We start from the raw sequence: 23,234 nt of genomic DNA on the forward strand, positions 1-23,234 counted from the left end.
CATTTCTTAAAGATATCCATAAAAAGTGTCGTTTAAAGTTTGCCACAAGCCACCTGGGAGACACACCAAAGATGTGGAAGAAGGTTGAAATTGAACTTTTTGGCAACAATGCAAAACGTTATGTTTGGCGTAAAAGCAACACAGCTGAACACACCATCCCCACTGTCAAACATGGTGGTGGCAGCATCATGGTTTGGGCCTGCTTTTCTTCAGCAGGGACAGGGAAGATGGTTAAAATTGATGGGAAGATGGATGGAGCCAAATACCGGACCATTCTGGAAGAATGGAAAGAACTGAAAACTGTGGAAAGAACTGAAAACTGCTGTTCACAAATGCTCTCCATCCAACCTCACTGAGCTTGAGCTGTTTTGCAAGGAGGAATGGGAAAAAATGTCAGTCTCTCGATGTGCAAAACTGATAGAGACATACCCCAAGCGACTTACAGCTGTAATCGCAGCGAAAGGTGGCGCTACAAAGTATTAACTTAAGGGGGCTGAATAATTTTGCACGCCCAAATTTTCAGTTTTTGAATTGTTCAAAAAGTTTGAAATATCCAATAAATGTCGTTCCACTTCATGATTGTGTCCCACTTGTTGTTGATTCTTCACAAAAAAATACAGTTTTATATCTTTATGTTTGAAGCCTGAAATGTGGCAAAAGGTCGCAAAGTTCAAGGGGGCCGAATACTTTCGCAAGGCACTGTACATAAAGTGCGAAATGCACATTGGCCATTGCATAGGCCTCATTGGGTGCTAGGCTACAACTGCAAAATGTGTTTGTTTTTTACATTACATGTGCTGTTAAGATTAAGACATGGCTACTAGCAGCGGGTATTATCTTTAGGAGTTAGTGATATAGCTAATGTGCTTTGAGTTTCCCCAAAAATTTGCTCCAAATAAATTAGCCTACGATATTAGAGCACAAAGATTTTAGATTGTAGTGGACAAAGACGAAAAGAACATTGACGGGGCCAAATGCAGGGCAACACGCTATTTAGGTAGGACGCAATTTTGGAACTTTTATTTGTTTATTTTTCCGTATTAATAATCATTCGTTTTATTATCATAATTATTATCGTTTTCATTATTATTGTAGGCCTGTTTATTCATCTAAACCAGTTCTTTAAAATATGGAACATGTGTTTTGTTTCATTCTGTTCAGACATTTGTTTGCTAAATTAAGTTTAATCTGTCTTTAATTGTGTCCCCGTATTTACACTGAATAAAAACAAAACTATTTCAAAGGTTACTGAGTTACAGTTCATATAAGGAACTCAGTGAATTTGAATACATGCATTAGGTGCAAGTCTATGGATTTCACCTCATGCAGCACAACACCTTCGCATAGAGTTGATCAGGCTGTTGATTATGACCTGTGGAATGTTGTCCCGCTCCTCTTCAATGGCTGTGCGAAGTTGCTGGATATTAGCGGGAACTGGAACACGCTGTCGTACACGTCGATCCAGAGCATCCCAAACATGCTCAATGGGTGACATGTCTAGTGAGTATGCAGGCCATGGAAAAACTGGGACACAACTTATAGAAATTGTTCCCAACATTGACAACAGAAAACCCGCCCGCCAAACACGACGCCATACACGCTTGTCTGCCATTTGCCCGGCACAGTTAAAACCGAGATTCATCTGTGAAGAGCACACTTCTCCAGTATGCCAGAGGCCATCGAAGTGGAGCATTTGCCCACTGAAGTCGGTTACGACGCCAAGCTGCAGTTTTCAAGATCCTGGTGAGACCGTTTCTGACATCTTGTACAGAAATGACTCGGTTGTGCAAACCCACAGCTTCCTCAGCTGTCTGGGTGGCTGGTCTCAGACGATCCTACAGGTGAAGAAGCTGGATGTGGAGGTCCTGGGCTGGCGTGGTTACACGTGGTCAGCGGTTGTAAGGCCGGTTGGATGTACTGCCAAATTCCCTAAAACAACATCAGACTCGACTTATGGAAGACAAATTCATATGAAATTATCTGGCAACAGCTCTGGTGGACATTTCTGCAGTCTGCATGCTAATTGCGCGCTCCCTCAAAACTTGAGACATCTGTGGCATTGTGTTGTGTGACAAAACTGCACATTTTACAGTGGCCTTTTATTGTCCCCAGCACAAGGTAAACCTGTGTAATGATCATGCTATTTAATCAGCTTCTTGATATGCCACACCTGTCAGGTGGATGGATTATCTTGGCAAAAGAGAAATGCTCACTAACTGGGATGTAAACAAATTTGTGCATTTTAGAGAAATAAGCTTTTTGTGCATATGGAATATGAGAACCTATTTCAGTTCATGAAACATGGGACCAACAGTTGTTGCATTTATATTTTTTGTTCAGGATAGCTTATAAGTAGGACTGTTGTAAAATAAATATCATTAGCCTATTGCTGTCATTTGTTGGGTATGGTAGGCACTAGCCTTTGTAATTGCTGCAATATAGCCCATTCAAAACTTTTGTGACGGTTTAAACCAGTTCGCAATTGGATTTTTTTCTTCTGTTGAGCCATTTTCTTGCACAAAATGAAGTTACAACTGCAATGTTGTGTTTGCCACAACATAATATCCTGCTCATATTTTCCCTATAAACAATGGTTTGACTTACTTCTGATATTACCCTAATAAAGTTGGGAAACTTTTGTTAAGTTTTGGTGTGGTTATTAGCCTATTATACTGCAGGCTTATGTTATGAATCAAATCAAATCTTATTTGTCACATACACATGGTTAGCAGATGTTAATGCGAGTGTAGCGAAATGCTTGTGCTTCTAGTTCCGACAATGCAGTAATAACCAACAAGTAATCTAGCTAACAATTCCAAAACTACTGTCTTATACACAGTGTAAGGGGATAAAGAATATGTACATAAAGATATATGGATGAGTGATGGTACAGAGCGGCATAGGCAAGATACAGTAGATGGTATTGAGTGCAGTATATACATATGAGATGAGTATGTAAACAAAGTGGCATAGTTAAAGTGGCTAGTGATACATGTATTACATAAAGATGCAGTAGATGATATAGAGTACAGTGTATACATATGAGATGAATAATGTAGGGTATGTAAACATTATATTAGGTATCATTGTTTAAAGTGGCTAGTGATATATTTTACATAATTTCCCATCAATTCCCATTATTAAAGTGGCTGGAGTTGAGTCAGTGTGTTGGCAGCAGCCACTCAATGTTAGTGGTGGCTGTTTAACAGTCTGATGGCCTTGAGATAGAAGCTGTTTTTCAGTCTCTCGGTCCCAGCTTTGTACTGTACTGTACTGACCTCGCCTTCTGGATGATAGCGGGGTGAACAGGCAGTGGCTCGGGTGGTTGTTGTTCTTGATGATCTTTATGGCCTTCCTGTGACATCGGGTGGTGTAGGTGTCCTGGAGGGCAGGTAGTTTGCCCCCGGTGATGCGTTGTGCAGACCTCACTACCCGCTGGAGAGCCTTACGGTTGTGGGCGGAGCAGTTGCCGTACCAGGCGGTGATACAGCCCGACAGGATGCTCTCGATTGTGCATCTGTAGAAGTTTGTGAGTGAATTTGGTGACAAGCCGAATTTCTTCAGCCTCCTGAGGTTGAAGAGGCGCTGCTGCGCCTTCTTCACGATGCTGTCTGTGTGGGTGGACCAATTCAGTTTGTCTGTGATGTGTACGCCGAGGAACTTACTACCCTCTCCACTACTGTTCCATCGATGTGGATAGGGGGGTGTTCCCTCTGCTGTTTCCTGAAGTCCACAATCATCTCCTTAGTTTTGTTGACGTTGAGTGTGAGGTTATGAGCATCGGTGCGCATCGGTGCGCCAACTGACTCAGAGGAAGAAAGTTTTAGGACTACCATAATTACTCCTATAATCTAACAATGCTTATCTTTATAAAAAATATTTGGATTGAAAATGTACGAATTAGCCTCCTTTCGTACACCAATATCTGTATTGCAAGGTGGTATAACGCCGCTGCTACATGTATACTGCCTTTAAAAGACCTTGGGTCTTGTAAACGGAATGAATGACTTGTGTGTGTGTGTGTGTGTGTGAGTGAATGAGTGAATGAGTGAGTGAGTGAGTGAGTGAGTGGGAATGAATGACGAGTGAGTGAGTGGGAATGAATGACTTGTGTGTGTGTGTGTGTGTGTGTGTGTGTGTGTGTGTGTGTGTGTGTGAATGAGTGAATGAGTGAATGAGTGAGTGAGTGGGAATGAATGACGAGTGAGTGAGTGGGAATGAATGACTTGTAAGTGTGAGTGAGTGAGTGAGTGAGTGAGTGTGTGTGTGTGTGTGAGAGAGAGGGAATGAATGACTTGTAAGTGTGAGTGAGTGAGTGAGTGAGTGAGTGAGTGTGTGTGTGTGTAGGAGAGTAGAGTAGAGACCCTTACATTTCTGAAGTCCAGTGTTCATCTGCGTGTGGGAAAGAAGCTGGAGGGAGAGGTCACCTGGCCCTGGCAGGCAGGCCAGCATTTCACACAGACACTAATGCAACATGGGACATTCGTTGCTACTCACACTGCAGAGAGAGAGGGAGGAAGAGAGAGGACAGGAGAGAGGTCATAACTCAAACATAACTGCAGGGACACATATGCTACATAGAGATAGTTCAGGGAGGACACAGCTACCTTTCAATTAGAAAGTGTTTCACACCTGGAGCATCAGGTAGAGGTGACATTTGATGTGAATAACAACTTAAATTAAAACATCAAACAGCCAAGGTAAAACGTGGGGCAGACTCTTCCCCCAGGCCTTGGGAGGTTTAGAATTACTATGTCACAGAGTCAACCCCGCCCCACCCCTTCAAAAGCAAGTGAAATCGCAAAAAAGCGTCACCACCCTTCTACAACACACCATTTGCATATACTTTTTTAGTTGTAAAAAAGCAAACTTCTCCTTTAATGACAGATATGAACTCCACTCACAAAGAACCCACTCCAGAGAGCAATAGTAGGAACATGGCAGTAAGTAACACATCAATACTACGGTCTAGGGCTGGGCGGTATACTGTATTTTACTATACACACACACCGGTATTTATGCACGGACCGGGTTTTTAACTTTACCTTCTATAACGGTATTTGAATGTTTGGTTTGTTAAATGTGATATACCGTGTGTAACGTCCATTTATATAGGTTACTCCGCTACTGTAGTCACCCATCTCTGCTCTCTCTCCATGCCTCTTTCCACAGAACTAGTCCCACCCTGTTGCTTGACCACGAGCCACGTTCGTTCAGTCTGCATGGTCAATGCAGCACATGTAACATTGATCTTAATATAAATCCACAAGCGCTCTATAATTACAATATTAGTTTGTGTTTCTTACATCTGCAAACAGCCAGTTTGTATTTTCTTAGCAAGTTAAGCTAAAGTGTTAGCCACTAATGCTAATCTCTAGTTAGCGATTAGTTATCTTCTAAATCAAAAGAGGAATAGGCGAAGCATGAATATTTTGGTTATATGAAAAATATATAAATGTAGACAAAGATTATAGGGTCCCCTAGGAAACACTGAACATCACTTTGGTGCCTACCATATCACAAAACTCTTCCATGGCATTTTCATTCGTTATGTCAAACACTGCATTCAAAGTGCCCACTATTATTTATATTCTATCTATATAATTATAATAAACATATTTCCATGATTCCAAAAGTTAATCCAAGTGTTTTGATCTAAATCGCAATATTTGGTTAAAAATAAGGTCTAGAATTTTTGCCTATATTGTGGCAGTGTGGAAATGATCTGAAATGAGTGCAGGAAATACAGAAATTTATGGAAATGCAATAAATTATTTTAGGCTGAATTGAACAGTATAAAACAATCCGAATGAAGAAAGACCCATTGAAATAATTTAGAATGTGTTTCCAATCTAGGGTCACACACTACTCAAAGAAAATGCAGAACTTTTATTAATCAAAAACATAAAATACCATCATAAATTTGAAAAATACCATGATATGCTATTTTGGCCATATCGCCCAGCCCTACTACAGTCCAACAGCCACAACAGGAGTACATTTAGGGGATATCAAACAATGGAGTAGAGAGACCGTATAAAATTAAATAAATAACAAGGTACTTTAATAATGAGAGGCTGTATGTGTGTGAGAGCTTGCCACCCAGTAACATCAGCAGAGAGAACAGATTTAATTGCAGACTGCTTCACTTAGTTACAGTATTAAAAACACCACAGATGCTTGTACTGAAGAACAGTCAGGGAGCAAATTAAGTCGACAGAGTGTGTTGCCCCGTGCCCTTCTCCTTTGCTGCTGTGTGGCATCAGAACAAACACCGGAGCACAGACAAACACACACACACCGCGTTGTTATGAGGAAGGAAATTACCCACAAAACAACCTTGGCATGGCCGTCTGCCGCAGGGTGCCAGCTTAAAAGTGTCTGTCCCCTGTAGGAGAGAGGGGGTGAGATGAACTCCCTTTAAAAACACAGGAGCTGAAAAAGGTCAGGATGACAGCTCATTTAAAATCTTCCCTGGGAGGGGAAACAAAACACGCCTTAATGAAGCTGGCAGTTACACACACACACACACACACACACACACACACACACACACACACACACACACACACACACACACAGAGAGGTGGAAGGGAGGTTAGGGCTGGGGGAGGCTTGACGGGGGTAATGGGCGGTAGAGGGAGTGCACTTTCTTCACACCACCAGACAGATCATGGATTTGCTGCTGTTCCGTTCTATGTGGAAAGGGGTGATGCTGCGTCATCCTCCCTGACACCCCCCCCCTCTCCTCCCTCAGTCCTGCACACTCTTCTTCCTGATTTACAGCCTGACCAGTGGCCAACCATATGGCAGCAATCCCTGCCCTTGATTCAATGTGTCACCACGCATTAACTTTAATTGGCCTGATAGGTTGGTTTTTCCTCCCGGTAAGGATTTGAGGAATAGAAGATTTCAGCACCGGTCTTACAGCTGCAAGGAAGATCCCCCCCCCCCCCCCTCTTTCCATTCATTCATCTTAGTGCCAATATTTTTCTGCAAGGATGACAATCTTTTCAAGAACACAAAAGGCATTGGGGTGGAGGTAGTCAACCTCACATCAACTGCAGACGTGTGGTTGCAGGTGTTTCAAGAAGAATATAGATAGACGAGGATGGGAGGGTTCAGTCAAAACAAGATCTCAATTTATTGGTTTGTTGCATACACACCCAGAGGAATGCATCAACACACACACACACCAGGGCTTGACATGAACTTTTTTAGCCACGTGTTCAGACAAGTAGGACAGATTTTTTTGCAAAAAACCATGGGACAAAAACGTGACTTTACATTTTGCTGTATGATGCAAGGAACCACTTCACAAAATAAAATGCATGTTAAATCACTGGTATTGACAATGGAAGGCTGCTGGTCTGATCCCATATATTATATATGCTACAATTGTGGCTTTGAGCAAGGCACTTAACAAAACGAAGAAGTGGATCGTGGACTTCAGGAGACAGCAGAGGGAGCACGCCCCCATCCACATCGATGGGGCCGCAGTGGAGAATGTGAAAAGCTTCAAGATCCTTGGCGTACACATCATTGAAAATCTGAAATGGTCCACCCACACAGCTAGTGTGGTGAAGGTGGCTCAACAGCACCTCTTCAATCTCAGGAGGCTGAGGAAATTTGGCTTGGCCCTTAAGACACTTCTTGGCCCTCAATCTTTTACAGATGCACCATTGAAAGAATCCTGTTGGGCTCTCCAGAGGGTGGTGTGGTCTGCCCAATGCATCACCAGGGGCACACTGCCGGCCCTCCAAGACATCTATAGGACCCGGTGTCACAGGAAGGCCAAGAAAATCAAGGACCTCAGCCACCCGAGCCACGGCCTGTTCACCCCGCTATCATCCAGAAGGCGAGGTTAGTTCAGGGGCATCAAAGCTTGGACTGAGAGACTGAAAAACAGCTTCTATTTCAAGGCCATCAGACTGTTAAATAGTTACTACTGGCTGTCCTCCACCCAGTACCCTGCCCTGAACTTTTGTCACTGTTACTAGCCGGCTACCACCCGGTTACTGAACCCTGCACCTTAGCGCTTTATGTTTTTTGCAACTGCAAATGTTCCAGATTGACTGACCTTCATGTCTAAAAGTAATGATGGACTGTCGTTTCTCTTTGCTTATTTGAGCTGTTCTTGTCCAAATACGGACTTGGTCTTTTACCAAATAGGGCTATCTTTTGTATACCACCCCTACCTTGTCACAACACAACTGATTGGCTGAAACACATTAAGAAGGAAAGAAATTCCACAAATTAACCTGTAACAAGGCACACCTGTTAATTGAAATGCATTCCAGGTGACTACCTCATGAAGCTGGTTGACAGAATGCCAAGAGTGTGCAAAGCTGTCATCAAGGCAAAGGGTGGCTACTTTGAAGAATCTGTAGGTGTGTCCAAACTATCTACAGTGCCTTGCGAAAGTATTCGGCCCCCTTGAACTTTGCGACCTTTTGCCACATTTCAGGCTTCAAACATAAAGATGTGAAGAATCAACAACAAGTGGGACACAATCATGAAGTGGAACGACATTTATTGGATATTTCAAACTTTTTTAACAAATCAAAAACTGAAAAATTGGGCGTGCAAAATTATTCAGCCCCCTTAAGTTAATACTTTGTAGCGCCACCTTTTGCTGCGATTACAGCTGTAAGTCGCATGGGGTATGTCTCTATCAGTTTTGCACATCGAGAGACTGACATTTTTTCCCATTCCTCCTTGCAAAACAGCTCGAGCTCAGTGAGGTTGGATGGAGAGCATTTGTGAACAGCAGTTTTCAGTTCTTTCCACAGATTCTCGATTGGATTCAGGTCTGGACTTTGACTTGGCCATTCTAACACCTGGATATGTTTATTTTTGAACCATTCCATTGTAGATGTTGCTTTATGTTTTGGATCATTGTCTTGTTGGAAGACAAATCTCCGTCCCAGTCTCAGGTCTTTTGCAGACTCCATCAGGTTTTCTTCCAGAATGGTCCTGTATTTGGCTCCATCCATCTTCCCATCAATTTTAACCATCTTCCCTGTCCCTGCTGAAGAAAAGCAGGCCCAAACCATGATGCTGCCACCACCATGTTTGACAGTGGGGATGGTGTGTTGCTTTTACGCCAAACATAACATTTTGCATTGTTGCCAAAAAGTTCAATTTTGGTTTCATCTGACCAGAGCACCTTCTTCCACATGTTTGGTGTGTCTCCCAGGTGGCTTGTGGCAAACTTTAAATGACACTTTTTATGGATATCTTTAAGAAATGGCTTTCTTCTTGCCACTCTTCCATAAAGGCCAGATTTGTGTAATATACGACTGATTGTTGTCCTATGGACAGAGTCTCCCACCTCAGCTGTAGATCTCTGCAGTTCATCCAGAGTGATCATGGGCCTCTTGGCTGCATCTCTGATCAGTCTTCTCATTGTATGAGCTGAAAGTTTAGAGGGACGGCCAGGTCTTGGTAGATTTGCAGTGGTCTAATACTCCTTCCATTTCAATATTATCGCTTGCACAGTGCTCCTTGGGATGTTTAAAGCTTGGGAAATCTTTTTGTATCCAAATCCGGCTTTAAACTTCTTATATATATATATATATATATATATATATATATATATATATATATATATATATATATATATATATATATATATATATATATATATATATATATATATATATATATATATATATATATATACACACACACCCACACAGTACCAATCAAAAGTTCGGACACAACTACTCAATCAAGGGTTTCTTTATTTTTACTATTTTCTACTTTGTAGAATAATAGTGAAGACATCACAATGATGAAATAACACATATGGAATCATGTAGTAACCAAAAAACTATTAAACAAATTATATTTTAGATTCTTCAAAGTAGCTACCCTTTGCCTTGATGACAGCTTTGCACACTCTTGGGATTCTCTCAACCACCTTCATGAGCTAGTCACCTGGAATGCATTTCAATTAACAGGTGTGCCTTGTTTAAAGTTCATTTTTGGAATTTCTTTCCTTCTTAATGCATTTGAGCCAATCAGTTACCTTGTTGAGCCAATGCCTACCTTGTTGTAGGGGTGGAAAAAAGAGAAAAGACAGTCCATCATTACTAAGACATGAAGGTTAGTCAATCCCGAAAATTTGAAGAACTTTGAAAGTTTCTTCAAGTGAAGTCACAAAAACCATCAAGCACTATGATGAAACTGGCTCTCATGAGGACGAGGACCACATCAGGAAAGGAAGACCCAGAGTTACCTCTGCTGCAGAGGATAAGTTCATTAGAGTTAACTGCACCTCAGATTGCGGCCCAAGTAACAGACAACTGTTCAGAGGAGACTGCATGAATTAGGCCTTCATGGTGAATTGCTGCAAAGAAACTAATACTAAAAGGACACTAATAATAATAAGAGACTTGCTTGGGCCAAGAAACACAAGCAATGGACATTAGACTGGTGAAAATCTGTTATTTGGTCTGCTGAGTCCAAATTTGAGAATTTTGGTTCTAACCGCCGTGTCTTTGTGAGAAGCAGAGTAGGTGAACAGATGATCTCCACATGTGTGATTCCCACCGTGATGCATGGAGGAGGAGGTGTGATGGTGTGGGGGTGCTTTGCTGGTGACACTGTCAGGGATGTTTAGAATTCAAGGCACACTTAACCAGCATGGCTACCACAGTATTCTGCAGCGATACGCCATCCCACCTGGTTTGCGCTTAATGAGACTATTATTTGTTTTTCAACCCGACAATAACCCAACACACCTCCAGGCTGTGTAAGGGCTAATTGACTGAGGAGAGTGATGGAGTGCTGCATCAGATGACCTGGCCTCCACAATCACCCAATCTCAACCCAATTAAGATGGTTTGGGATGAGTTGGACCGCAGAGTGAAGGAAAAGCAGCCAAGTGCTCAGCATATGTGGGAACTCCTTCATGAATGTTGGAAAAGCATTCCAAGTGAAGCTGGTTGAAAGAATGCCAAGTGTGTGCAAAGCTATCATCAAGGCAAAGGGTGGCTACTTTGAAGAATCTAAAATATGCGTTATTTCATAGTTTGACGTCGTCCATATTATTCTACAATGTAGAAAATAGTAAAAATAAAGAAAAACCCTTGAATGAGTGCACACACCTACACTTTTGACTGGTACTGTATGTGAGAACACATAGTCAGATGGAGAGAGAGCAGCTGGAGTAGCAGTGTTCTCTGGGGTGTTCCATGTCTCCATCATCGCCAAAAAGTCAAGGGACTGAAGGGTAGCATAGGCTGAAATGAACTCTGCGTTCTTGACCGCAGATCGGCATTTCCAAACGCTGCCGGAGACCAGGAATTCTTAAGGATAAAATATTTTCCGTGGAGCTCCTTGTCATTTAGGATATTCTAAGAATATCTTTGAGAGGGGGGAATATTGTCAGAAGTACTGAATAGAGGAGAATACCAGCGTTCCAACGGTGTCAGAATTACACCCAATTCTGAGCACTTGAGACAGTTTTATAACTTGAGTGTGCAGCATTGGTTTCATCAACTGTGCACCCGTATCAACTGCATGTCAGCCATTTGTGGTTATAGGCGAGTGCTGGTGGAACGTCTTTTAGTACATCGGAATGACAATTACATGCAACTAGCTAAATATTTAACTAGCGAGGTAGCCAATTTAAAGCATACTGTGTCGTTTTGCTGGTTATCTAGTTAGTTTGCTGTAGGCTTGGGTGACATACTATTATACCGCATACCAGGGTATTTGGATATAGCCATGGGATGTTTTACAACACCATTGAAACTATTTTATGTTCTTTTTTATGAATTTGAATATTTGTAGCTACTTTTAAGTAAATACCTGCAGTGAACTTGTGCAATACGCTAGACGATAAAGATTGTGTTCTTCATTCTACGTCACATAATTTGTCATTATAAAGTTTACTGGTTGTCCCCAGTCACTTAGTGTTTGTTTGTAAGCACACAATGACAAGAGACTGGAGCCTTTAGTAGCTAGTTAGCCATGACTCTGTCAATCACCATATTCTTATCGGCAGACTCAGTAGCCTCGGTTTTTTCGGATGACTGCCTTGCCTGGTTCACCAATTACTTTGCAGACAGAGTTCAGTGTGTCAAATCGGAGGGCATGCTGTCCGGTCCTCTGGCAGTCTCTATGGGGGTGCCACAGGGTTCAATTCTCGGGCCGACTCTTTTCTCTGTATACATCAATGATGTTGCTCTTGCTGCGGGCGATTCCCTGATCCACCTCTACGCAGACGACACCATTCTATATACTTTCGGCCCGTCATTGGACACTGTGCTATCTAACCTCCAAACAAGCTTCAATGCCATACAACACTCCTTCCGTGGCCTCCGACTGCTCTTAAACGCTAGTAAAACCAAATGCATGCTTTTCAACCGATCGCTGCCTGCACCCGCATGCCCGCCTAGCATCACCACCCTGGATGATTCCGACCTAGAATATGTGGACATCTATAAGTACCTAGGTGTCTGGCTAGACTGCAAACTCTCCTTCCAGACTCATATCAAACATCTCCAATCGAAAATCAAATCAAGAGTCGGCTTTCTATTCCGCAACAAAGCCTCCTTCACTCACGCCGCCAAGCTTACCCTAGTAAAACTGACTATCCTACCGATCCTCGACTTCGGCGATGTCATCTACAAAATGGCTTCCAACACTCTACTCAGCAAACTGGATGCAGTCTATCACAGTGCCATCCGTTTTGTCACTAAAGCACCTTATACCACCCACCACTGCGACTTGTATGCGCTAGTCGGCTGGCCCTCGCTACATATTCGTCGCCAGACCCACTGGCTCCAGGTCATCTACAAGTCCATGCTAGGTAAAGCTCCGCCTTATCTCAGCTCACTGGTCACGATGGCAACACCCATCCGTAGCACGCGCTCCAGCAGGTGTATCTCACTGATCATCCCTAAAGCCAACACCTCATTTGGCCGCCTTTCGTTCCAGTACTCTGTTGCCTGTGACTGGAACGAATTGCAAAAATCGCTGAAGTTGGAGACTTTTATCTCCCTCACCAACTTCAAACATCAGCTATCTGAGCAGCTAACCGATCGCTGCAGCTGTACATAGTCTATTGGTAAATAGCCCACCCATTTTCACCTACCTCATCCCCATTCTGTTTTTATTTATTTATTTTTCTGCTCTTTTGCACACCAATATCTCTACCTGTACATGACCATCTGATCATTTATCACTCCAGTGTTAATCTGCAAAATTGTAATTATTCGCCTACCTCATGCCTTTTGCACACATTGTATATAGACTCCCCCTTTGTTTTCTACTGTGTTATTGACTTGTTAATTGTTTACTCCATGTGTAACTCTGTGTTGTCTGCTCATACTGCTATGCTTTATCTTGGCCAGGTCGCAGTTGCAAATGAGAACTTGTTCTCAACTAGCCTACTTGGTTAAATAAAGGTGAAATAAAAAATAAATAAAAAAGAATAAAATAAAATGTAGCTCAGTGGTTACGGTCACTTGGTAACAGCAGAGAATCGCCCCTGGATCAAGTCTTGCTGTCTAATATTTGTTTTCTGCATGCAGCACACTGAGTATTTTGTTACTTGAATAACTTTAAGAGTCTGTCCTGCAAATACTTTCGGTCAGAGACACAAAATGTTTGCAATGTGCTCATTAGCATTTAGTTAGCATTCTCTATTGGATTTTACATGCATCTGTTTGTTTTGCTAACCTTTGGATTACAGAGGATCAGTGAGGTTTGAAAATGGTGCCCCTTGTGTTCAGTGCCGGTATTACTGAATATCCCGACATGGCAATCTGGATAACACCCAAGTGCACTGGCACACGCAGGGGATGCATAACACTATGCCTTTTTCAGGATTTTCATGACTAACAATTAGCTATAACTGGGCAAATAACTCACTAACTAGCAATGAATATCAACCACAGTAGGCTGACTTTGATCAAGAAAATGCAGGCCTCCAATAATTCTACTCCGAAGCGCTCTGCAGAGATTGGTAGGACAGTGCACAACACATGGCAACTGGAGGACACTTTGAACCCATTTTGATTGGAGTAGCCTAGTTGTTTGACATTGTGATTTTTGTGGGAATTTATTTTACTTGTCCATTCAGACAACTTAAATCTATAATCTGCTTGTCCAATTGTTTTGGGGGGGGGGACTTCCCTTGCACACAAACACCACCACAGCGCCCCTGAATGTCAGAAAACTGGGGAGCGCAGAAGCAAAGGTCAGTCTATGGTAATGCTCCAGCTGACACTCTGCTCTATAGTGGTAGAGAGACTACAGCAAGAGATGATGAAACCAGATAGACAGGCAGACAGAAAGACAGACAGGGCATTGGTCTCCTACCCAGTGACTAGGCCACATCAACTTGAAATACATCTATCAGACAGAAAAAAAACACACAGGGTCTTTCAACAACACAAACACTCAGAAAGTGCAGTAAGACTGTTGCTGACAGTCAGGCTCTCTCTAGCACAGCTTTGAGTTATCAGATGCTGCAGCTTCCTAAGATCAGGGCTCCTCCTCACCACACCCCTGTTCCCCGTGTGTGTGCGTGGCCTCTGCTACGCCAACGGATTCCTAATTGCCCACATGGTATAACCCAGGTGGGTTAGATTGGTATGATATGGACTTTACTCTGCAGTGACCCAGGCAGGCACCTGTATCCAGATGGATTACAAGCCTTACTAGCTGCAATTGACTGTGTCAACATCCCTACATAGCTAACCTTGCAGAACATACGGCAAACCATATTGAATACCATTTTATGCACAGTGTACACAATCAGCCTGCAAAAGTGACTTTATTGTGGGAATTACAATGCCGTTAGCTAGCTTACTGGCTAATACAGTACTATCCGTTGCCCATTTCAAAACTACTGTAATGTTTAACACAGCTAGACTTTGCTCGCTGAATGAACACAAAATGTGGAAGTGGGATTTTGACTGGACTATACAAGCTTATTCGATGCTAGCTATCTGATTTGTCAATGTGGACATCATGCATTTAGATCTGATGCCCCGGACAATGTGAAAATCACTGTGATATAGCCTACAGCTGAATGAGCTGGAAAACATATGCAAGTGGATGTTTGACCAGACTATACAGCTTGTTAATAATGATTTAGTATTTTATTGTTTTTCCCCTTTCAAATTGGTAGTTTTAGCTTTTACTTTATTCACTTCTAGATCAAAAAGCCATGAATAAAGCAGGTGTGCTCTACCATTCCTATGATGTTTTCATCTCTCTAATCTTGTGCTAGGAACTCAAACGTCTAATATGTTCTAAAAGCATTTTCATAACATCACTTTCGACAACGTTACATAACATCAACATGCGTTAGAGACCCATGACACGATGACGCAGCAAGTGACTCTTCAGTCTCCACCACAACAACTCATACATCTATAATAGTTGTCTATTTGAGTGAGCCTCTTTTTATAAGAGTTTAGTGATGAGACAATGCTGTACTTGAAAACTGATGCATGCAAGGTCACAAGCACAACTTGAAGGCATTTAGAGACGCCATGACATGTCATGTCAAATTGCTCCAATAATTTGACGCGACACAAGCCTATATCTTTCCTCCATTTCTCAGGGGCGTTAGAAAGACAGGCAGAACAACTCACCCATCTAAAAAAAACAGTGTGAGAGGCGAGGGCCATTTAGAAAATTACACCAGCCAGCTATAATTGCATTAGTCAATATCTCCCCACGTCAGGGCAATCTGCATTGGTTAAACATTCAGGCGGAAGTGTTAGGAAATGGATCATAGGGATAATTGCAGAGAAAAACAACCCAACGCTTTCGGGGCAGGAAGAGACCGGGGTTCAGCTGTAGTGTAGCCTATGTAAGGGGAAAACTAGTGCGTTTAAGTATGTGTGTATGAAAACTAAGAGTGCAGCATCAAAATAAGTAGCATTAGAATAGATGGTTCCCGAAAAATGCCTACTTGCTATATAAAAAGGGGAGAAAACCCTGTTTGGTTGGTTGTGAGTATTAACCACTAGTCCTTAGCAGTCTTTCCCAAATGAAGGTGAAAGCAATTAAGAGAGCTAAGCCTCTGTGTTGTGATAATGTTTGTGATAATGACTGAGGGAGAAGGAGAGGAGAAAGCAGAACAGGCTGTGTGCTGCTGTTATTTAATTGCGTGTTTACCCTGAGGTCATAGGGTCAGTAATAGAGCCAAGGAAAAAGCTTGTTGGGAGAAATTCATTGTATCCTAGAGTGTGCGTGAGTGTGTGTGCATACTCCCAGGGACATAGAATTAAATTACTTTTCTTTTGCAAGCGAGGAGAGCTGAATGCCGGGGTAAAAGAAAGAGAAAGGGGAACAGAAAGAAAATAGCTTTTTATCCTTGAATTCCGAACCGGAGCATTCTAAATGAAAAAAGCCCTCGCCTGCTCTTGTGCGTACTGTTCACATCAGTGTGGCCTTCATTAGCCCATCTGGGATGTACAAACAGCAGAGGCGGAACAGGATTTGCTGAAACAGTGCTGTTGCTAGCCCGGGGCCCACAGGCATGTAAGCTGTCGCCGTTCTGTTCCACTGTGTGTGTATACACATGGCGTGTACATGTGGTATGTGTGTGGATACATGGCGTGTGAGTGTAGTATATGTGTGTATACATGGCGTGTGTGCGCATGTTCGACATTCTCACAAGAGATCCTGATGACTGTAGCAGATTCTGAGGTGTGTAGTCCAAGGCTGGGCTGGCTGACATTTTTATTTTTCAACCATAGAGATGCCAGCCCTCATCAACACAGACTGCTTTTTACAACAAAAAAGAATGTGTGTGTAATACTGTGTACAGTATATGTTTAAAATGAGTGAGGGAGGGGGGAGACACAGAGAATGGAAAAAGGAGAAACGGTCAGTCAGTATGGCACTGTTTCCAAACAAGCAACAGAAAAGTTCAGAAATCAAACAAAGAAATTGCTGCTGTGGTGATGAGGGAGAGAGAAGGGAGACTAGAGCAACTCAGAGCTGGTTTAGACAATAAGAGCCTCTTCACACTTAGACTTTTCGTAAAAATACCGTCAGCTACACATATTATTAAAACGTAAACCTGCATACTTGCTACATCTTGACCGCTACCTCCGGAATTGAAGCACGACACTCGCCCGACAGTTGCCCCCTTTGAAGCAGGGCTGTGTAAACAGAACTGCCTCGTTGAGCCAACACTCCTACAGTATAAATGGTAATAGCAGAGCAATGTTTTTGTAACAGCTAAAATGTATAGACATTTTCCTAATATTTAATACTTGTTTTTGAGTTTTTACCTGAAATTGCAGTAACAGCCTGTTACAATATGAGACACACACACACACAGTGGCAAGAAAGAGTTACCTAGATTTCTGCATAAATTGGTAATTCAATTTGATCTGATCTTCATCTAGGTCAAAACAATAGACACACAGTGTGCTTCAACTTATAACACACAGATTGTATTTTTCTTGTCTATATTGAATACATAATTTAAACATTCACAGTGTAGGTTGGAAAAAGTAAGTGAACCCCTACGCTAATGACTTCTCCAAAAGCTAATTGGAGTCAGGAGTCAGCTAACCTGAAGTCCAATCACAGAGACAATATTGAAGATGTTGGTTAGAGCTGCCTTACCCAATAAAAAACACACCAAAAAAATTGAGTTTGCTATTCACAAGAAGCATTGCCTGATGTCAACCATGCCTCGAATAAAAGAGATCTCAGAAGACCTAAGATTAAGAATGGTTGACTTGCATAAAGCTGGTAAGGGTCACAAAAGGATCTCTAAAAGCCTTGATGTTCATCATTCCACGGTTAGACAAATTGTCTATAAATGGAAAGTTCAGCACTGTTGCTACTCTCCCTAAGAGTGGTCGTCCTGCAAAGATGACTGCAAGATCACAGCGCAGAATGCTCAATGCGGTTAAGAAGAATCCTAGAGTGTCAGCTAAAGACTTACAGATATCTCTGGAACATGCTAACATCTCTGTTGACGAGTCTACGATACGTAAAACACTAAACAAGAATGGTGTTCATGGGAGGACACCACGGAAGAAGCCACTGCTGTCGAAAAAAAACATTTCTGCATGTCTGAAGTTTGCAAAAGTGCACCTGGATGTTCCACAGTGCTACTGGCAAAATATTCTGTGGACAGATGAAACTACAGTTGAGTTGTTTAGAAGGAACACACAACACTGTGCAGAAAAAAAAAGTCACAGCACACCAACATCAAAACCTCATCCCACTTGTAAAGTATGGTGTAGGGAGCATCATGGTTTGGGGCTGCTTTGCTGCCTCAGGGCCTGGACAGCTTGCCATCATTGACGTAAAACTGAATTCCCAAATTTATCAAGACATTTTGCAGGAGAATGTTAGGCTATCTGTCCGCCAATTTTAAGCTCAATAGACGTTGGGTGATGGAACAGGACGACCCAAAACACAAAGGCTTCAACAGAAGAAAATTTGCCTTCTGAAATGGTCCAGTCCGAGTCCTGACCTCAACATGATTGAGATGCTGTGGCATGACCTCGAGAGTAGTTCACCCCTGACATCCCAAGAATATTGCTGAACTGAAACAGTTATGTAAAGAGGAATGGTAAAAAATTCCTCCAGACCGTTGTGCAGTTCTGATCCGCAGAAAACGTTTCGTTGAGGTTATCGCTGCCAAAGGAGGGTCAACCAGTTATTAAATCCAAGGGTTCACATACTTTTTCCACCCTGCACTGTGAATGTTCACACAATGTGTTCAATAGAGACATGAAAACTTAGAATTGTGTGTGTGTTATTAGTTTAAGCAGACCGTTTGTCTATTGTTGTGACCTAGATGAAGATCAGATCAAATTTTATGACCAATTAATGCAGAAATCCAGGTATTTCCAGAGGGTTCACACACTTTTTCTTGCCACCACCCATCCACACACGTTCAAAAGTTTGGGGTCACTTACAAATGTCCTTGTTTTTGAAAGAAAGACTACTTTTTTTGCACAGTAAAATAACATCAAATTGATCAGAAATTCAGTGTAGACATTGTTAATGTTGTAAATTACTATTGTAGCTGGAAACAGCTGATTTTTTATGGAATATCTACATAGGCATACAGATGCCCATTATCAGCAACCATCACTCCCGTGTTTCAATGGCACATTGTGTTAGCCAATCCAAATTGGTCATTTTAAAAGGCTAATTGATCATTAGAAAACCATTTTGCACTTATGTTAGCACAGCTGAAAACTGTTGTACTGATTTAAAGAAGCAATAAAACTGGCCTTCTTTAGACTACTTGAGAATCTGGAGCATCAGCATTTGTGGGTTCGATTACAGGCTCAAAATGTCCAGGAGCAAAGTACTTTCTTCTCAGTCAATTCTTGTTCTGAGAAATAAAGTCTATTCCATGTGAGAAATTGCCAAGAAACTGAAGATCTCGTACAACAGTGTACTAATCCCTTCACAGAACAGCGCAAACTGTCTCTAACCAGAATAGAAAGAGGAGTATGAGGCCCCGGTGCACAACTGAGCAAGAGGACAAGTACATTAGTGTCTAGTTTGAGAAACAGACACGTCACAAGTCCTCAACTGGCAGCTTCATTAAAATAGTACCCGCAAGAACACTAGTCTCAACGTCAACAGTGAAGAGGCGACCCCGGGATGCTGAACTTCTAGGCTCGTCAAGGTGAATTCATTTATACCCATGTTTCCAATCGCAATTTGCTTTTACCACATGATTTTCATGATATCGATACAAATTAAGCCTGGTTTGTTGTAATGTTCTAAGTTAGGCCTACTTTACTTTTTATATTGGTGAGAGAGGGTTAAAAATACATTTGATAGGCTAACATTACTTCATGAAGACATTCTGTTACAGTAACTTTGCTTTTGTCTTGAAGATAAAATGTAATGAGTGTAGCCTACAGACGAGAAAACAAACCCTTTGTCTGCAAAAAATGCCTGTAAATTGTTACATTATTCAAGAGAGCAATATGGCATGGTTGCATTATGTTTTAGAACATTTTCATTGATGAATAGTTTGTGCTTACTGGCTAGCGGCTACGGTGATCACTTATCACCCCATTGGCCTCATCCCTAATCCGTTGTGTTCTGTCGGTCATTAACCATCAGTGGCTCTCATTTTAAAAAGTGTTGCTCGGCTAGGCGAACTAACGTTTATTTATATTTAACCTTTATTTAAATAGGGAGTCACATTGAGATAAAACATTTAATTTTACAAGAGAGCCCTGTATACATTACAATAAAAACAGAGTTTCCTGGGCCCCCACTTGGTGTTTGCCCTAGCACTACACAGCTGAATCAAATAATCAAAGCTTGATAATGAGTTGGTTATTTGACTCAGCTGTGCAGTGCTAGGGCAAAAAACAAAACGTGCACCAAGGTGGGGCCCCAAGAACAAAAACCCTGCCTTAAAAAGCCCTTCGCTTGAAAAATGAGAAAAAAAGCAGCAATTTACAGGTTTGCCCATCGTAGTCAGAATAACTCAAGAAACCTGTCATTCATTTTGACGTTTTTGCAGATCTTAGTCGCACAACTTTACATGTAAGATTCTAGGTACAGTATTTGTGAAAACCTTTGCCATTCAATGAGAGAAATAGTTTTTATGCAAACAGTTCATTGAAGAATCCCTACTGTTGACCAATCACCGACAAATGTGCGTAGACTTTGGCTAGCCTCGAGAAAAAAAGTGCGCACGAACAGCCGAAGACCAAAAATTTCACAAAATATGCACGAATGGTTCCAAACTGTTTCGGATGGGAAGCATGAGGATGCTTTTAGCCTGAATGAGAGCCACTGAGCCCGCTCAGCCAGTTAGACAACAAAGTACTGATTGGCTCCTCATCCTCTAGCTGGGGGAGGAAACTAGGGGAGTGTCTGAAATGGGATCCTACCTCTTATAAGTCAAACTTACGTACCTACATACGTATTAGACACAGGGCTTCTAGGACTGAGTGAGTGAGTGTATGAGTCAGGAGATATGAACTGGAGGCGTCCTGACCTGATCTCATCCTGTGGCCAGTCATTACAACACACACCAACTAATTACCACTCACCCACTTGACTCCTTAACCTGTTGAGTGTAGGGGGCAGTATTTTGATGTTTGGATGAAAAACGTACCCAAATGAAACTGCCTATTTCTCAGGCCCAGAATCTAGAATATGCATATAATTGTCAGATTAGGATAGAAAACACTCTAAAGTTTCCAAAACTGTCAAAATATTGTCTGTGTATAACAGAACTGATATTGCAGGCGAAAACCTGAGGAAAATCCAACCCGGAAGTGCTGTTTTTCCTGAAAGCTCTCTGTTCCTTTGCCTGCCTTTGCTCCATTTAAAGGGATATCAACCAGATTCCTTTTCCTATGGCTTACACATGTTGTGAACAGTCTTCAGACATAGTTTCAGGCTTTTATTTTGAAAAATGAGCAAGAAAGATCACATCGCGTTATTGGATGGCTGGGTGCCAGCAGCGTTTTGCATGCGCAACAGAGTGGAGCAGACATTTTCTCTCTCTCTCCTATTGAAGAAGCTATCGTCCGGTTGAAATATTATCTATTATATATTGTAAAAACAACCTGAGGATTGATTATAAAAAACGTTTGACATGTTTCTACGAACTTTACGGATACAATTTGGAATTTGTCTGCCCGGTCATGACCGCTCGAGCCTGTGGATTTCTGAACATAACACGCCAACCAAATGTATTTTGTATATAAAAATAATCTTTATGGAACGAAAAGGAACATTTGTGTAACTGGGTATTATCGTGAGTGCAAACATCCAAAGATCAAAGGTAAGCGATTCATTTTATTGCTTTTCTGACTTTCATGACCAATCTACTTGGCTGCTAGCTGTTCGTAATGTTTTGTCTGCTGAGAGAGTTGTCCTTACATAAACGCTTGGTATGCTTTCGCTGAAAAGCTTTTTTGAAATCTGACACGCCAGGTGGATTAACAACAAGCTAAGCTGTGTTTTTCTATTTGCACTTGTGATTTCATGAAAATAAATTATTTTTAGTAATTTAAATTTGGCGCTCTGCAATTCAGCGGATGTTGACGAAAATGATCCCGCTAACGGGATGGGTGCATCAAGAAGTTAATGTGGAAAGTGCGAGACAGGAGTGTGAGTGTGGGGCTACTTATTAACTTATCTTTCAACTCTACATCCATTCACAGTGCAGACAGAGGGCTGGAGAGGACATGCCTCAGTGAGGAAAAAACCAACTGCTTTCAGAGATGTGATTGTCTAAAAACCAACCACACAGGGAGAGAATCCCCAATGGCTGACATGCATTAAAAACCATATTGAGATCTCTGGGCAGCAATTCAGAGCTGTAGGTTTTAAAACACACAATTTAAAAGTCCTACATTTGATTTTAGTCACACTCTAAATACACCTAGTGTTAAAAACACCTAGCGCTAGCCTTTATAATTAATCAGTCAGGGGATATTAATAAAAACAGCCGTGGCAAGGATCTGTGGTAGCCATTACGCTTCCTGCTTTGCAATTAAGAGTGACACTTGACAGTTAGGTTTGGAGCAGTCCTGGCCTGCATCTGTTCAAACACAGATTGGTACATGGCGGATGACTGATAACTGAGGGAGAGCGACTTGCACGCCACATTAGAGGAGAGACCCTACTCTGCAGTACACCCTCAGGGGTAGGCTAACCATACTACAGCCCTGAGATAGGCCTTATCGTCTTCATACAAGAGCATCATTGTCCCTTTTGTCTTTTCTAAATCCCACATCAATGTAATCTAAGAGCTTTACTCTTTATCAAAGGAGACAACAATGCAGCCAGTCAATCACGTGGAGATGTCTGACACCAAGCTATGTAGTGTTTGTAAAAGGGCAATTCCACGATAACGGAATTGAGCTGAAAAATAATGTTTGCTAAACGAAAACCAATGATTTCAAAGTTTAACAAACCATACAAGTCCATGCACAGGACTACCTATAACAATTTACACTGAAGATTTTACAAAAACACATTTCCTGGCAGAATTGTGCAGATCCAAAGTTCAGTAACAGAATTTCTGTAAAATCTCCTTGTTTTTTTGTGTCCACATTTTCAAAAAACTCATATCTGGTCCAATTTAAGATTAAACGATGTCTGCAGAAAGAATGGGGTGTCAGCTACGACATGACATATTGACGTTGATTTAAAAAAAAAAAAAAAAGGTTATTGAACTACAGTAAGTGAAGTGGATTTACACCCGATAACTGAATTTCATCATATGTCCCTGA

General features: G+C 41.8%; 1 protein-coding gene across 10 annotated transcripts in view; it reads right to left on the reverse strand.

Moving 5' to 3' along the window:
- LOC110537500 (protein FAM222B) overlaps window positions 1-23,234 on the reverse strand; it is a 94,399-nt gene that overhangs the window by 10,751 nt on the left and 60,414 nt on the right. For all 10 annotated transcript variants that reach the window (XM_021623588.2, XM_021623584.2, XM_036937468.1 and 7 more), the window contains one exon: window positions 4,371-4,498. In XM_021623588.2, the coding sequence (XP_021479263.2) occupies window positions 4,371-4,452 (82 nt within the window). In that variant the 5' untranslated portion in view covers window positions 4,453-4,498. The remainder of the gene's footprint in view (window positions 1-4,370; window positions 4,499-23,234) is intronic.

Source organism: Oncorhynchus mykiss, chromosome 12 (assembly GCF_013265735.2).
Source record: "Oncorhynchus mykiss isolate Arlee chromosome 12, USDA_OmykA_1.1, whole genome shotgun sequence".
Lineage (NCBI taxonomy): Eukaryota > Metazoa > Chordata > Actinopteri > Salmoniformes > Salmonidae > Oncorhynchus > Oncorhynchus mykiss.